The sequence below is a fragment of the Sebastes fasciatus genome, chromosome 11 (genome assembly GCF_043250625.1).
Source record: "Sebastes fasciatus isolate fSebFas1 chromosome 11, fSebFas1.pri, whole genome shotgun sequence".
NCBI classification, from domain to species: domain Eukaryota; kingdom Metazoa; phylum Chordata; class Actinopteri; order Perciformes; family Sebastidae; genus Sebastes; species Sebastes fasciatus.
The window spans coordinates 22,028,330-22,046,331 of record NC_133805.1 but is presented as its reverse complement, the minus strand read 5'-3'; the positions used below and the strand labels follow the sequence as shown (position 1 = coordinate 22,046,331).

At 39.0% G+C, this 18,002-nt stretch overlaps 1 protein-coding gene across 1 annotated transcript in view; it reads left to right on the top strand.

The window, feature by feature from the left end:
* pth1r (parathyroid hormone 1 receptor) overlaps positions 1-18,002 on the top strand; it is a 56,791-nt gene that overhangs the window by 31,822 nt on the left and 6,967 nt on the right. The window contains exons 3-7 of the mRNA XM_074651570.1: positions 3,150-3,260; positions 3,483-3,604; positions 10,942-11,036; positions 12,828-13,014; positions 17,655-17,808. Coding sequence (XP_074507671.1) covers positions 3,150-3,260; positions 3,483-3,604; positions 10,942-11,036; positions 12,828-13,014; positions 17,655-17,808 — 669 coding nt within the window. The remainder of the gene's footprint in view (positions 1-3,149; positions 3,261-3,482; positions 3,605-10,941; positions 11,037-12,827; positions 13,015-17,654; positions 17,809-18,002) is intronic.

The following is an 18,002-nucleotide window of genomic DNA, read 5'->3' as shown; positions in this document are numbered from 1 at the left end:
AACCTCGGCTTTGGTTGCGTTTCAACATTTTATCTGTTTGTTTTTATTTCTCATTTGTGCTTTAAATACACAAAAGTCTCCATTACGTTGCTGAGACAAGGTTTTCATTGAGGGAAACACTGAGGTTTGCCTGGAGAGGACAGTGGAGGGATGTGGGTTCAATGCCCCAGACCTTGCAGTGTGAAAATAGCTCAGCCTTCAAGCTTGTGGTCTGGGTGTAGAATAACATCAGCAATCATTATAAAAGGTTGCATGTATCAGGAGAAAATGCAATATGTGTTTTGACATCTGCAGGTCAGAATCAAATGAGTTGGGGGGTGGAAGAAAAACCCCAGTGACATCACTAATACCAAAGTCCCCACGTAGTCACGTTTATATTTAAATGGTGGTCAAGAAATTTACGGGAAATTATATATGTGTGTGTGTTCTGCGTTTAATTTAAGCCTGTTAGTAGGTGGTCCTATGGTAATAAAAACGATGGCAAAAGTGAATGGCAATTCTACTTTTACTCCCAGGATGTGTGGTCAGTGTGATTTTCAGAACTAAACTGTTGCTGTTTTTCTCCCACCAGAGATCTGTAGGAATCAGTCAGCTCCACTCAGTCTGCTCTTTAATTTTGCGCTCCAAGTGACAGGCAAATAAAAAGCATGTCGTCATCGCTTCAGATGTTTCTCTGTAAGTTTGATTACAGGAATGAGAAAATAATGGATCTACTGCAAAGAGCGGATAGTTTTAGTTTTATCCTTAGCTACTTATTAGTGGTCAAAGTGGGGCAGATGTTTTCAATAATACAACATAAATGCCAAGCCATGAGGGAGGCTTCTGCCAGGAATCTGTGGTGAGAGGGACTTTTCTCCCACTGTATCGGAGGGCTGAGGTCCTCGGTTTAACTGACAATTAAGGGGCTGTACGATTGGAAATGGCTTTTTTTTTTCTCTTCCCTCTTTGAACCTGTAGCTCTTTGTTTGAACTAAGTATAGATGTATTATTACAAAGTCTCATGTTGTGCATTCTTTACGAAAATAGATGACAAAGTTTGAATGATCTTCAGGAAAAGCAGCAATCTTATATGAAAATACCGAGAAGAATCCTCGGCAACTTTTTACATGCTAAATGTTCCTCACCACGATCTCAAAAATGTGAAACTTTAATTGAAAGTTTAATTTGATCAACCAATCCTGTAACTGAAGCAAAACTGTGTGTAAGTAAGTAAGCGTAATTGTAGGATGTTATGATAGTTAAATATTTTGCCTGGAGATGTTTATTCATTAAGAAATGCAAAAATGACAAAAGATGAGATATTCTACAAGACATAATGATAATTCTGTTTTATTTTTATTATTATTATTATTGCCATTTAATGTCTTTATTAGATTATGACAGTGGAGAGATGACAGAAAATGGCCTGTAGACCTCCAGGGCTCCCCGATTATTAAGTAGAAAGCTAAAAAGGTTTCTTCACGAATGGATTAAATGATCAATAGAATATTAATTGGCATCATTTGAGCATTGATCAAAAGTTACAGTTGTTTAACCAGGCAAAAATAGCAAAATATTTATGTTTCCACCTTCTCAAATGTGAAGATTTGCTGTTTTTCTGTGTTTTATATGATTTCAAATGGAATGCCTTGGGGGTTTGGAAGAGCGTGAGATGGGAGATGGGATTTAATAAGATAAATCAATAATGAAATCAATGATTTTTACTTGCATTCCTAATTAATGTTGGTCAAAAATAAACTCCCGATACAGAGAGGAAGATAAGCTATTTAACATACCATACCAGGCTACTCAGGATACTAGACAGCCACTGTTGCAGGGGATGATTTAATGAGATCCCTACTGAAACCAATTCCATACAACATAAAAACAATATCATGCTATCAGCAATGTGGCAGAAATCTGCTGCGGCTAAAAAAAACAAGCCTTAAGGGGAGACACACAAGACAAGAACATTGTTTTTCATGCATTAGTCAATTTTGAGATTTTGGGCTATTTTGCTTCCATTGCATGTCTTCTTTCAGACTAGTGGAAACAAAACATCGGAAATACACATTTAGGTGTTTATTTTATAACTTTGTCTATTTGTGTCTGTAGATTTCTCCTAAATTCACCGACAGTTAGCATTAGATAATGCCTCATTTGCATATTTAAACATAACATTTCAGAAAACTTGTAATACAAAAAATAATTGTCTTAATGTTAGTAATAGACTGGGGAAGTTTCATGGTGATATCTATTAGTTAATTTTTTTTACCCTGTTCACCTGTAGTGTCTTCAAAATGTCTGGAATTTTACAATACATGTCTTTAAAGGTCATTTTCTTTAAATGAGGTTCGTGACTTCGATCCAGAAAATCTACACTTCAGTAGCTCTTACATCCACCAAACGTTCCAGTTTCATTCCTATCTATATTCTGAAGCTTTTTTTACAGAGAGGTTTGTTCATATATTATTCAAAGCCCGATTTAGTCAACATTTTCTTCCCTAAAAACATGATGAAAATTGTTTTTTTGGGATAAAAATAGATATCCATAACTCCCTCTGTAAAAAACTTTGACTCTAATATGTCAAAAAAATTAAACAAACTTGAAACTTGAACCTGGCTTTATCCAATATACAGATTTATATCCTGGAAATGTATGCAAATGATCACACATTTAATAACATAATGCCTCATTTGCATATTTAAACATAACATTTCAGAAAACGTGTAATACAAAAATAATTGTCTTAATGTAAGTAATCACCTGGGGAAGTTTCATTGTGATATCTATTAGTTATTTACCCTATTCACCTGGGGTGTCTCCCCTTAATGAACAACAACTTGACAACTTGCTATCTGCATGTGGTGAATTCCCTGATTGCAAATCTTAATTATATAACAATAGATGTGGAGTTTATTCTCCTTAAACACAACAACAACAAAAGGTCAGACTTGCCACAAATGACAAGGCTGCTCTACAGTGCTGATTCCCCTACAGTGTACAGTTCATGTACCTGGCCTACTTTTTAAAGGACAACAGAATCCTCAGCGTACAGCTCTACTGACCGCTCTTGTAAACGCCTACAGGCTGTGTAATGCTGGAGCCGAGGGACAGCGGCAATCTGTGGCTCTATCTTTAAAAGTCAACCCTGCTTTTGTCTCTGCAGATGGTTTCTGCTCACCAGAATGGGATGGCATTGTTTGTTGGCCTGAGGGGCCTCCGGGAAAGCTTGTATCCACCGCCTGTCCAGAGTATATCCATGACTTCAACCATAAAGGTAAGACTGGCCCTGGATACACTCAGCCGACTAAACCCTGAGTCTCTTTTTCAGCTGATGCTACTGTCTACTGTACAATCCTAACTTGGGCTCCTTTTGAAACCTATTTTTAATTATGCAGGTCCAATTTAAGAAGCATACTGAGGATGACTAATTGACTGTGGTGGAAAACGACTAAATAATATCTGTAATTAAAAATAGCCTCTTCTGTTTGATGTCTAGGACTAGCATACCGTCGGTGTGACAACAACGGGACGTGGGAGCTGGCCACGGTCAACAAGACATGGGCCAATTATAACGAATGTGCAAAATTCCTCTACCATTACAACCACAGCCATGAAAAGGTGAGATCACCATTCACATGGTCATTGTCACAGTTACAGTGCCTTCCTCCGCTGAAGCCTTGGGGAACGCATTAAATGTCACGCAATAGATATTGCAGCCCTTTAGGCAACTGTTGCACCACTTCACCCTGCAATTACATTCCCCTTTAAATATGTAACACGTTGTCGACATGCTTTCATTTTGTAATGTGCTGTGCGAATGAAATGTGATAATTTTTAATGAAATGTCGACATGATGATGGGGAGATAATGACAGGATGGCAGTGTAGTTGCCGTGTGATATGAGGCTGCAATTAGCTAAAGGTCCGTTCAAATATAAACTGAGAGCAGCGACGCATTAGTCTGAATTGCTAATTGCAAAATTTCCCAGAAAAAATCACATTCAGAGAAATCTAAGAACTCACCAATCATGACTTGAGGAGCCTTTACAGCAATTAGACAGTGGTAAAAATAAATTTAGACCCAAGGACTCCATGTACTGACGTCATGTTGCTTTCTTGGTAATGATGTAATCAAACTACAAGAAGTAGTGTCATTGAAGGCCTTCATATAAATATATTATTTATGTTTTTGTTGTTTTTTATTTTCTTTAATGGACTCAAATCTTGATACCATTTGACAGCTGAACATTACACCCATGTGTGACTGATTTTGAAACCTGGCTGGATGGGAGCAAATCCCTGCAGCCAAGTTTAAAAATCAGAACATCACTGAGGTCAGGCTCAGATGATTGGTTATAAAACCTGGCTCGCCAATACTGTCTCCTAAAAATTACATTCCCATACAACAAAACTGTACTGTGAATTATTTTCAAGGGAAACATATTTTGTCACGGATTACGTTTGTTTTTGACGTATCACAAATACGTTTCAAATGATAGTCCGCTGAAATCTGCATAGGGAGGAGGTCAGGGTTTTGGGTGGGTCAAACAAACACAGGACTTCCACCCAGGAGACCGCTATTTGTGTCCCAAAAGTTAACGTTCACTTATTTTAATTCACATCCGTAGCTTAATAACGTAACAAATGTAGTCATTTTAAGCCAAACCATTATGTGTTTTTAGTAAACCTAACAAAGTACTTTTGTTGCATTTTTGTTTTGTTTTGTTTGTTTCAAAATCAATTTAAGCCAAACCGTGATGTTTTTGAGTAAATTTAATGAAGTAGCGTTGTTGTGTAGACCTAATAAAGTAGTTTTGTTGCGTTTTTGTTTTGTTTTGTTTCAATTTTGTAGTCATTTTAAGCCAAACCATGATATTTTTTTTCACCTAACCTAACAAAGAAGGTTTATTGCCTAAAGCTAATAAAGTAGTTTTGTTGTGTTTCCGTTTTGTTTTGTTTTAATTTCATAGTCATTTTAAGCCAAGCCATGATATTTTAGTAGTTTCAATTTACAACGTTAACCACGCGTTTAGAATTGTTTAAAACTGCAACCATAATCTGGGAGAACATACGTTTCCCTCGAAACATAATTGACAATACAGTTTAGTTGGGAACGTTATTTTGTGGGGGACCGGGCTCACAGTTAGTGGTCCAACTCATCCCATGCAGGTGTCTTCAAGGTGTTCGATGCGATTTGAGGTCAGTCTAGATTTTTTACACCAAACTCAGACAGCCGTTTCTTTATGAACCTTGCTTTGACCACATTGTCACATTGGAACAAAAAAGGCCTTCCTCAAACTGTGGGCACAAAGATGGACGTGCACTACTGTCATTGTAATTTATTTATGTAGCGGTCTCTCATTCTTTGGTACTTGTTGTCTTTTCCCAATTGATATTAGCTGAATGTTACAGCTCCCCTGAGTTGATTGGAAGTTATTCCGATCACCTGTTGTGCCAGGTGTGGGAGATTGACTCCTAATGAAGAACTGAGAGCAGCTTGGTTCATTTCCCCTCTTGGCCAATTAGGATGTGACGACGCCCTTTCTTTAGGGCTTAAAGGTCACCTATTATGCAAAATGCACTTTTCCATGTCTTTTAAACATCAATATCTGTCCCCAGTGTGTCTACAGGCCACCATAGTATCATAAAAGACCATCCTCTCTCTTTTTCTCCTCCTCCGTTTGTCCGGAAATGGGTGCAGAAAAAAAATTCGCTTTTTTCCTTGTATTCTGACGTCATTAGAGAATGCAAGCCACGTGAGGGTTTCCTTGTCGAACCAGAGAGAACCTTCAGTAGCTGACCCCAGCCCCACAGCGCGTCACTGTCTCTCCTCCTCAACCGAACTTGAGCAAAGTAGCTCCTACTGTTAGTCTGCAAGAACCAGCAGAACAGGCTTCATGTACTCCCATCATCTAAATATAACATGTTCTTTCACAAAGGCTTTATGTAATTACACTGTTTAAACAGATGATATTTATATATTATATATATTTGATGTCATGCATGTAGCAGAATACAGGTAGTAAATAGTGACTGTAAGCAACACAACACATTTCTGTTTCACAGTCAAACTTTATTTGAGTAGACAGATGACAATATTAATTATTCACAGCATTTGTAATCATCTCACCTGTTAGTTAGTTAAGTTAACATGGTACAGGAGAAAGTCTTCAGCTCTGGTAAACTACAGTAAGCTAAGCTCCGGTGGTCTGTAGTCATGGTAACACAGAGACAGCTACTACTGTAAATAATATACCATTACTCTGATCTTCCATACTTTATCTTTTAGCAGAAATAATGAACTGACTACTGTTTCACATCTTCTATTTTCCACCCTGATGGTCGCTGTGTTTACACACCGTGTCATAGCGGTAGCATGTAGCTAACCCGTTAGCATGTAGCTACATGCTAACGGGTTAGCTACATGCTACCGGGTTAGCTCTGTATCTCCATGTAAACAGAGCCATCTGCTCTCAGCTGTCTGCTCTCAGCTGTCTGCTCTCCTCTGGGATGATTCTGTCGGTCATTTCTCACAGATGGATCTGTAAAGACAGACGTAAAACAGAGTGTATGTTTACGGTTTACAGAGTTGATGCATGAGGTAAACACTGAGTTAACTAACAGAGATATAAACAGCATTATTTACCTGAGAGAAACCGTCAGGAAAACCTGGAATCTGGACCGCAGATTTTCATCATGTGTCGCCGATTTCTGATCAGATTCCTCCGGTAACGTGCGCTGGGTGAAGTTTCTGGTTTATAAACTTTAAAGTGGTTTATAAGCTCTATTCTAGCTCCTCTCTCCCTGCTCTCAGGCCGCGAGGGGGGCGGGGAGGGTGACGCTGTGTTGTTGAGGACGTTTGATTGACAGAAAACGCTGACCAATCAGAGCAGAGTGGGAGGAGACAGAGGCTACAGACACAGAAATCAGCACTTTTGGAAATGGGCTGAAACAGAGGTTATAGAGACATGCTGGAATGCATGATCTGATTGTTTTTTTGAAAAAAAAACTTCAGAGACATGGTTTGGAGGTGTCTGAGACCTATAATAACTAGTTTAAATGGAGTATAATATGTGACCTTTAAGAGAGGTGGGGAAATAAACCCTCAGGATCGCCGATCCTTCCTCGATGTAATGCACACATCATTTCAGCAGATATTATCAGCCAGAAACTCTGTTCTTTAGGCCCTTTTGAGACTAATTTGCCGTCTTCTGATTGATCGGATTTTGAGCATTGTGAAACCGAGCTGGATTGAATATCAAAGAACACCTTTCCACTATAGCTTACCTGCACCAGGACAGACCTTAGTGCTATTTTTGCAAGAGTTTGTGCTTGCTTAATGATAACCTAATGCCTGTAGGCTTCATTGTATTAGTTTGTCTATTTATTTTCAACCCTCTTGAAAGAGGCATTTTTCATAATAGAAGAAATATATATTTTTTAATAATTGAAGATGCATTTGTTATCAAAGAGGCAGTTTTTATTATCGAAGAGGCAGTTTTTATTATCGAAGAGGCAATTTTATTATAATTGAAGAGACATTTGTTTATTATCAAAGAGGAATGTTTCATTAGAGAAGAGACATTTTATTATAATTGAAGAGACAATTTTTCATTATTATTAAGAAGGCATGTTTTCATTGTGAAGGCACTTGGGAGATTGGTTTCTCCAAGTAAATATTTCTGTATTATGTGGTTGGGAAAATGCTTCTTCCCGATCAAATGAAATCTGGGTATTCAGTACCGCCACAATTATGAAATGCAGCATTATGATTTCCCTTCACCAGAACCAAACAATGAGAAATAGCTGCAGAATAAGCACAAACACATACTTTTGGCCATGTTGTTTGTTTGTGTTTCTGGCTACATTCTTGAATAGCCTCAGGCTAGTAATTTCATTTTATTACATTTTTTGTCATATGCTGTTATGATTGAAGAAAACTGTTATTGCATAATTACAGCAGCAGAGCTATGGGGAGGATCCTTGTTTCATACCTGTCCTATCAGCATTGTTCCCTTGTCGTGTATTGTAACATTATGCAATACAGTGGTAGTACATTTCACACAAGCAGACATTTGCTACACACAACTTTAATACAGCAGCATCCCTGTGGGAGAGAATTACAGTATAATGAGGGACTGTCAGTGTCTAACCACTTTCCCACGCCCCATCACCCTCACAGTTCCAATATGTCCAACTTAAACCCCACATTTTTAATACCCTATACTACCTAAACATTATCATCATTAGCGTGTGAGAGTCCAAACCTGGCATCGTAAATACCATGAGCACTGACATCACCATCACACCACGGCGCATGTTGAGAAAATTGTTTTGTAAACCACACACGGCAACCGTTTACTGCCGTCCACACCGTGTGACCCAAAGGTGGGTGACCCTAACTGCAGTTACTCCCACTGTTTCTCTATCGTTGCGTGAGGGTCGGATGTCAGAAAACATAACACTGGCAGTAAATAATAGGACCACTGGGTATTGTGGGTGGGGTGAAAAACAGCTAGAACAAGGCCATAAATGGAAGAAATGGCCCTTACTCAGCCATTGTTGTAAGACAATTTTTTCTCGTATACGTAAAATTGCATTTTGCACAGTAATGTTGCTGACATGGTTGTCATGACATTTTATGGTATTTTCTTTTCAATTGTTGCCTGGAAGCTTTTTAATAATGTCACATATAAAACATTCTATAGCCTTTTAAATGAATGAGGTAAATTATATGTTAGAGGCTAGTGTTAAGTGGTTCTGCAGTTTGTAGTGTTGCTAGTGGTTACAAAACATTTTGCACTTAGCCAATAGAGGACATAGAGAAATCAGTCACTCATTGATAAAGACAGTGATTCTTACTATTTTTTTTTTGCCGTGAAACGACGCAAGCATCAGCTGTCCCACATACATTTTCCTCTCCCCTGCTTGAATGTGGTGTAGAGGATGTGGGCATAACCTCATCATGGCGCCCCTTCAGTTTCTTTCTGACTTCAGATGTTTATGTTGATGGGCTCTCGAGGGAGCGGTTTGCAGCAGTTGATGACAAATACATATGCACGAATGAAAGCCCCACACAGCACATCTGCCACGCCGCAGACCACCACCACAACTTAGACACCCGTATTTCTGGCACAGGACGCCAATGCTAAATGATAACAGCAGTGGAGGATCTGGTTACATCACACAGGGGCTTTTGGCCCCTTCAGTATGTTGACGCACAGAAGGTCTGGTTAGTGGCTCTCCTTACGGTGTCCTCCGGCTGCCAGATCAAACTGCCCCACCCAGCCTTTCTCAGCTCCACCACCTCCATGTCAAATGCTGTTTCCATCAGTAACTTCTGGGTGCTCGAGACATTTCTGTCACCAGGTGGCAATGCATTCTTAAACACACAGATTTTTTTGGGGGGGGCAAGGGGTTAAATGCCAATATAGTGTGAATATTGTGAAAGAATGCTTTTTGTAATAAAACCACTTGCCTTAAGTAATGTGGTCACTATAATTTAAACTTGTTGTAATGTTACTATTAAGCCCCAGGAAAAACCCTTGAAGCTGTTAAACCAAGTCTTGTAACATCAAACAAAAAAATACAGTATGTAAACCAACATTTCTAGTTTTACAAATTGTCACTGATACTGAATAAAAGCCTGCCAATATACATGTAAATTTACAACAGTTGGAGATAATTATACATTTTTCACACATTTTTTTTTTCTTTTTCAATGAAAAGATGATATACTGTATACTGACTGAATGTTGACATTTCATTAGGGTAGCTGAAGCCTCTTGAACCCTGATGTACATGAGCATACAAAAATAGGTTATTATGTGATTTCCACTGTTTGGTGCTCACGGCTATCCTATTATATAATATCACTAGTTCTTCAAATTAATATGGGAACCTATAATCTGTACATATATTGCACGTACAGTTCACTGTATATGTTTTTTTAATGAATCACAGGTATTTGTGATTTATTTGTAGTTAAGTACAAACCTACACAACAAGATATTTATTTATCTATGTATTTTATACAGTATTTTGTAGTTGACGCTTCCTATTTTCCACCTGTCCTGCTTACTGATGCTGTTGTTACAATTTATTATTTTACTAGACACAAATTAACAGTTGTATTTTTTTTTTCTATCACGGTGGCTCAAAAGAGAAGATAATTATAGTTTTTTTTTACACAAAGAAATGCAGTAATCTAACTAAAACGTGCAGTACATCTAGCACTACATTGAAGGAAGGATATGCTGTAGTCCTGCAGTGCGTGAATACAGAAAATCTGCATGCAAATTATCCGTTTGACAATGATGGTCCTGGTCCTGGTCCTGGTCCGGTGAGAATTATCCGCGTTGCCGTGTTCCATTTCCGTCACAAAAAAATTAACATCCGTTATTTTATATAGAGTCCATGTCCACTCCACACAACAAAAACCTAGCGTTAACTACACAATACATAAACTAATCAAACCCCAAATTTGGGGTTGCTCTGCTAGCTGTTGTGGCTAGCAGCGTTCCATATAATATAAGCGAGTGCATATCAGCTACATCACCTTCACCGTATCCCAGCTGCTGGGCGATCTCAAGCCATATATTGTACTTTATTTGGTTGTTGAGGTAGTTGTCGCGGTGTTTGTCGTACAATATTGGGTGTTGAGAAACCAAAATGAAAAGAGGTTCTTCCATTTTGGCAGCAAGCTACCTGGAGCTATACCTGGGGGTACGACTTCACTTGGAACAAAAGACTTCATTGGTCATCTGAACATTTTTCCCCCTAACAGAAATCTTCCCCAGGGGTGAATGCATTCATAAGAACCCACAAAATCAGTTTTCATATATTTCCATGCAAATCTTTGGGACGAAAATCTGTGCTTGGTGTGAAACAGCTTCTAGTCTTTTTATCCCTTTTGCTGCACTGTACACATTCTAACAAATTACCCTCTTCCAACAGGACGTCTTTCACCGCCTGTATCTCATCTACACGGTCGGCTACTCCATCTCTCTGGGATCACTCATGGTGGCTGTCGTCATCTTGGGATATTTCCGGTGAGTCGACGCTGTCACTGGAAGTTTTCCAATCAGTCCTTCCACCCACAGACGCCCCCCAAGAGAGGCATTTACATACAGGGTCAGAAATGAAGGTTAGAGCTGCAATTGCAGCGGGGATCTAAACAGAGTGTAAAGGTTTACTTGCCACGTTATCAGTCGCAAACATACCGTGTGGCAGGAAGCATTTTAATTTCATGATGGCTTAATGGCTTTATCATGAGATCATGCTGTTGTATAAGCATGCAATGCAGCATATTTTGAGTCACGGCAACAACATGAAGCATGCGAACCTTTCGGCTTTTACTTTGACTTTTAACAGACTATGATATATCCACCTTTGAGGAGGAGTCTGCCTCCAGGCTCGCAGTAACGCATGCCACATCGTCTGACATTTAGGTTCTTTGCTTGGATGCCATGCAACCAAAGCTTGGATATTGATTTTGTTATTCTACCAAGCTTACAAAGATTACAGTTCGCCAGTGAAACATATAATGAAGATAAAAGAAGTTCTTAAAAGATGTGAAGAATTGAGAGTAAAATACTCAGTTATTGTATTTGAACAGCTTTGCTTCTCCTACAGGCTACTGTAGGAATGTAAGAGATAAAAGGATTTACCACAGATGGTGTGTTTAAATCAGTCTTATCTTAGCTCTCTTGCCGTATAGTGGCAACAGCAATTCACTGAAGAAAAACCCCAAAACAAGGTTGAATTAATTTTTTTTTTCCATGGCTGATTAATGCAGGGCACATTTGTCATTATTTGCTTATTTTGTTGAGCATGGGGAGTATCAGGAATCGATGTGAAGGCGCTGTTTACCAATGTTCCCACCAACGTGACTTACCATACAGGAAGGCAGTCAAGACGGCTTTAGGAACGCTCCCAACTGGCACCAGGAAATCTATGGGCCAAATGAGTTTAATAAGTTATCCCAGGGGCCCATCTGACATTCTGGCTGTGTGCTGCGCAGCGCTCCAGCCATGTCTCCCCTTCAACGTGTCAGCTTTTAGACGGGAGGGCTCGTAAATGTTTTCCAGGGAGAGAAAAGGGATATTTCACATTAGCGATTGTGTTCAGAATTTTTCACCTGGGAAATGTCTGCTAGATTAGTTTTCGCCCTTAAATCAATAGTTCTCTGAGGGAAGCTTATCAAATATTCAGCTCATTAATGAGGCTTTAGAATAAAATGGTTAATAATGCATAGCAGTGGGATAATTTCAGTATTCAGATAGATTTTTTTTTTACTTTGGGCTTCAGAATATTCTAGTTCAAGTTTTGGAATTTATTAAAACACGAATGAGTATTCAGTCATATTATCATTGACTATTATTATTTGACGTTGCCATTGATCCAACAACCTGATTCCAATACCGGAGCATCACCTCAAAGGCCCACGCCACAGTAAACGCTAAAGACAGGATGTTTTGGGAGAACTTTTGACAGATAAACTCGTGCTTGTCTGGGAGGACATTTTTCACGCTTTTACTCAACACATGCTTGCAATTTTGTTTTTACAGCTCACTTTGAGCCGAGCAATTCAATATTTGTGCATTTTCAAGCCCCTTAATCTCAAGAATGTGTTATAGTCAGCGTGGAATTCAGCTGGCTCTAATTAGGATGAGTATTGTTCATGTTGTGTGTGTGTGTGTGTGTGTGTGTGTGTGTGTGTGTGAAAATACTTACACACACTTACATGAAGGTGTGCCAGCCCACACACACACACATACACAAACACAATTCTCAACAGATCTTTCTTTTGACCTTGCTGCTCTTGTTTGTTTTCTCCCCAGGCGATTGCACTGCACCAGGAACTACATCCACATGCACCTATTTGTGTCCTACATGCTAAGAGCTATCAGTATTTTTGTGAAAGATGTCGTGCTCTACTCTGGATCGGCCTTAGAGAACATGGAAAGAGTCACAGTGGAAGACCTCAAGTCCATCACCGAGGCTCCGCCAGCCAACAAAACACAGTTCGTAAGTACACAGTGCACTCTGTCCGTGAAGAAACATAAAGAGAAGGAGAAACACTCACTGAACTTCTTCTTAATATATGCTATAACAAACAACAAGACACATTATAGTTTTTTTTATGTATCACACATTATTTATAGTAGGATTATAGCCAATAAAAGGAATCATCCTTGTTTGATTGCATTACATGTGCAGATAATTTGACTTAGTTGGGCGTTAAACGTTTTGCTTCCAAAGAGGAAGTGGTATTTTTGCAAAGTCTCACCTGCTTTTCCAGCGCTGGAGCAAATAAACTGCACTGTTTGTCGGCATGCCAAGCTTTTACTAGGCCAGTACTTGGCTTTCCCTTTCAGAGTCGAGTTTAAAAAAAAATGGGTACTTTTCATGCATGCTTTAATATGCAAACAAATAATTTGCGCAATATATTTAGTGGACACATATCCTGTGGTTCTCCAAATTGATTTATACTGGATTAAAACTGCATCGTTAAAGTAGGTGACATATACGATGAAGGAATATAGATGTGTGTGCTTTGCATATATTACTTTTGTGTATGTAGCTAATAAGACCTAGTGCCTAAATGAAAATGGAAATTGGCCCTTTTTCAACACTTTTTGGGCTTTTATCCTAAAACTAGTGCAGATATATCCATAAAAATATAATGCCTCATGATGAAAATATAAAACACGCATTTTTCAAAGATTATAATTACAGTGTTTGGTGCTAAAAATGTTATTTCATTATTTACTTTTCATTTGCTGCATACTCATCATACTTTAATCAACCTACACATCCGTCTTTTATGTCTTGGCATGTTAGAGCTGGTCCACAGGGTTTGCAACAAAGCAAAGAATTCAATAATCGAGAGCTTTATAAATCCGTTTTATTCCAGCAATGCTGGTTAGAATACAAAGTGAAGCGATAGAGATGGCCATTATAAGACTGGCAATTAGTATGGAGGAAAGCTCTGAAAGGAATCAGTTTCTGATAATCATGGCACGTCAATACAGCAGCAACAGCTGAAGCTGGACAATAGTGTGGAGGTTGACATTAACTGAAGCTGAATCGATGGCTGGCTAAATCAGTATGGGCTCCTGGGACTTTCACACATCCAACAGCAAATAATAGGGAGGGGGGGTTTCCTTATCTTATGGTACGTGTCCACAGGGGCGTTTTTTATCGCAAGGGGACGCGACGCTTCCCAGCATTGGACGCTTGGTGTGCTGTCTCTAGAAACAAGGCACTCGGCTCCTGATTGGACGAATGCTTTCCCCCCGTTGGCTGCTGCTACCAGCTTTCAAACCGGAACCAGTATGGAGGCTCGTTTGGAAACTTTCTTCTCTTATTTCACGAAAATAGTTCACTGAAATGTGTTTCTGAAAACATTTGAGGCGAGAAATAACCCATGCAGTTGCTGAATCTGTCTTTATTTTGGATCGACAATGTTTAGTTTAAAAGATTATCGGGAGTTTCGAGAGGCGGCAAGTCGCGTCGGACGCCCGTGATTTGTATAAAGTAGCCAGGACCTCAACTTTATGCAAATAAGGAGCGGGCGTCGTGACGCCTAGTCTCTCGAATCGCGACGCCACGCTACCAGAATCCATTGCGCGGCTGCTTGCATAGACAATGAATGGGGAGCGTGGAAAGCACGGAGCCTGTGGACACGTACCGTTAGCCTTGGGTGTAAGGACAGAGGGATTGTTGATATTGGGATATATAAATAAAATTAACTTGACTTGTCTTGATTTTAAACAATCAGTTCAAACAGAAATAGTGGGATCAAATCAAAATGCCACTTGTAATGTGGTATATTAAAGGCACAGTTCTAGGACTCTAATTTCGAACCTGGGCCTTAATTAATTGATTGATTTATTTGTTGTTCTTTTCAATTTGATTCAATCAATGACTTGTGAGACGTGTCTCACAAACACTGCTCTCCAATACAAGTCAGCGGGACCCTGGGGAAATTCACATTGGCCAAAAAACAATAGCTGCAGTTTACTGCTGTGACGCCTCTTGTTAACCAATAATCTCTGCACTAATTCCTGTGTTTACTATATATTGTGATGGTTGTATTTGTTGTCTAAACAATCATTACATATTTATCATGTAGAAGGTTAACACATTCAAAATACAAATAAATTAGGGCTGTCAAAGTTAACGGGATAATAATGCGTTAACACAAATTTGTTTTAACACCACTAATTTCTTTAACGCATTAGTGCAATTGATATTTCGGAGGTTGTAGCAGGCTCAGTTTTAAAGCTAGAGTGAAGACACTGGCATCATATGAAACTAGAAAAACCTAAGGACTCCATTGTTACCAACCATGTCATACTAGCTTGTCACGAAATGTTGGCGAGGAAAAACTGGCATGGCCATTTTCAAAGGGGTCCCTTGACTTCTGACCTCAAGCTATGTGAATGTAAATGTTTTATGGGTACCCACGAGTCTCCCCTTTACAGACATGCCCACTTTATGATAATCACATGCAGTTTGGGGCAAGTCATAGTCAAGTCAGCACACTGACACACTGACAGCTGTTGTTGCCTGTTGGGCTTCAGTTTGCCATGTTATGATTTGAGCATATTTTTTTTATGCTAAATGCAGTACCTGTGAGGGTTTCTGGACAATATTTGTCATTGTTTTGTATTGTTAATTGATTTCGAATAATAAATATACATACGTTTGCATAAAACAAGCATATTTTCCCTCTCCCATGTTGATAAGAGTGTTTAATACTTGACAAATCTCCCTTTAAGGCACATTTTGAACAGATAAAAAATGTGTGATTAATTTGAGATTAATCACGATTAACTATGGACAATCATGCGATTAATTGCAGTTAAATATTTGAATGGACTGACCAACCTAAAATAAACACAGCCAGCTGAGACAAAACATTCAATTATTATTATTATTATTTTTTTTTTTCTTGTGTTTTAGCTGAAAACTCTTTTGCCCATATAACTCCCATCGTTTCAAAATAACATATTGTACATCAAAGAAGTTTACTTTTAATTTTGTAAAAATGAAAGCGCTATTACTTTCAAACAATAAGCTCAGAACAAGGCCCTCAATCAAGACACAGTGTGAGAGAGAAATAACAGGCTGTGAATAACAAAGGCTCTGTGTGTGGGTTTTTGGGTGAGTATACTGTTGGCTGATTCTCACACATAATTGAGGATTAGACTATCGAGGGAGCCAAGAGAAATGTCTATTCTCAAAGAAAATGCATTATGTCCATTCACTTCATGTCCTGGCTTCAAGTATGGTACATCTGCAACAAATGCATTTTAACAATAATGACATTTTTTCCCTTTGTTTTAGTTTTTGAATCTCAACCAAATAAATATGCACCCGCCGCGGTGGAGACTCCAGTTTTGCCAATGTTATTAGATGCGGTCTGACTTTAAGGATCAAACTTGGCCCTGGTTAGGCAAAACACCTCCCTAACCTAGCTCCTGATGACTTAAATAAATTAGTTTGAAATAAATAATTAGCCCTCTCAAATGTTTCAGAATAACTGTTAATGGTCTTATAAAACGTTGAGACTTGTTACATGATTTATTTAAAACAGGCGCATGAATTATTTGTCTTTATTACACGGCTGTGTTGAATACTCGATTCTGATTGGTCAATCACGGCATTCTGCGGTCTGTTATTTCTTTATAGCAGACCGTTGCTATGTATAACAGACCGTTGCTATGGGTGCAGTTCTGATGTCGGACTCTGGCGGACCGTTTTTGTGTCAAAATATTGATTTCTTCACTAAGTAGTCGTGTAATAAGCGGCATAATGTACAGCTAGCGGGTCATTGTTGTGAAAGAAACCCCTTCAGGGCGATGAGAGACCTTTCACAACAATGACCGGCTCGCTGTACATTATCCCTTACGTATTGAAAAAAGAAAAATCTAATTTCCACATTCAGTGCAGTATATACATTACACAAATCAGTAGAAATGAATATGGCTTACATTCAAGCATGTATGTCAGTATAATAATAATCCAAGCTCTGTTCATGGTCAGCGAGATAATGCTTCTTTATATTTCTGATTATGGAACCGGATATATAGGTGGACTTGCATCGAACACAAACTGTTCGTCATTATGTTACATCTCATCAAAGGGATTTTTCTCTCCTCATTTCCGTCGTGACTTTGTGCCGACAGTCTAACAAACACAATGTTCGTATCTGGCAGAACTGGAGGGGAGGTTGAAGCCAGCGAAGATGGAGGTGTTCAGTGAAGTAGTGAGGTGATAGACATGAATTTATACATAAATACAATCCGGCAGCACTTCAAAGGAAGTGTCACTCATCTGATATAATATCATCCTCTCAGGAAGATCCTCTTCAGTCATCACCTTCGGTCTGAACTTTTCCTCCTTTTTTTTCCTCGTCCTCTCAATATTTTAAAATACATTTTTTTGACACGCAGGAAGTCAGGGCAAAGATCTGAAAACTGGAGGGATGTGATCCACTTTCTTGCTCTAGTGAGGACTCTAGAGCAGCAGCACTCTGAGTCAGCTGCAGCTGTCTGAACTGATGGACTGTATTGAATTTAAAAACGAAAAGTGTGACTTTTTGTCAGTCTGGGTGTTATCGATTAAATCTGTCCTCCCTGCCTGTTGTTTGTGTACAGATCGGCTGCAAGGTGGTCGTGACCTTGTTCTTGTACTTCCTGGCGACCAACTACTACTGGATCCTCGTGGAGGGGCTGTACCTCCACAGCCTCATCTTCATGACCTTCTTTTCCGACAGAAAGTATCTGTGGGGATTCACTCTGATTGGATGGGGTGAGTTCTGCTTCATTTACTCTCTGCTCGCATGCACGTGATTACAATATGATTAGTGGACTCAAATTAAATCATTAAATATGTAAGGTATTCCATTTTTGACAATGGAAAATGACTTGTGTGTGTACTGTATGTGTAAAAACACTGCATGAATAGGGGCTTTACAGCTCCTGCATTGTACACACTGTGCGTAT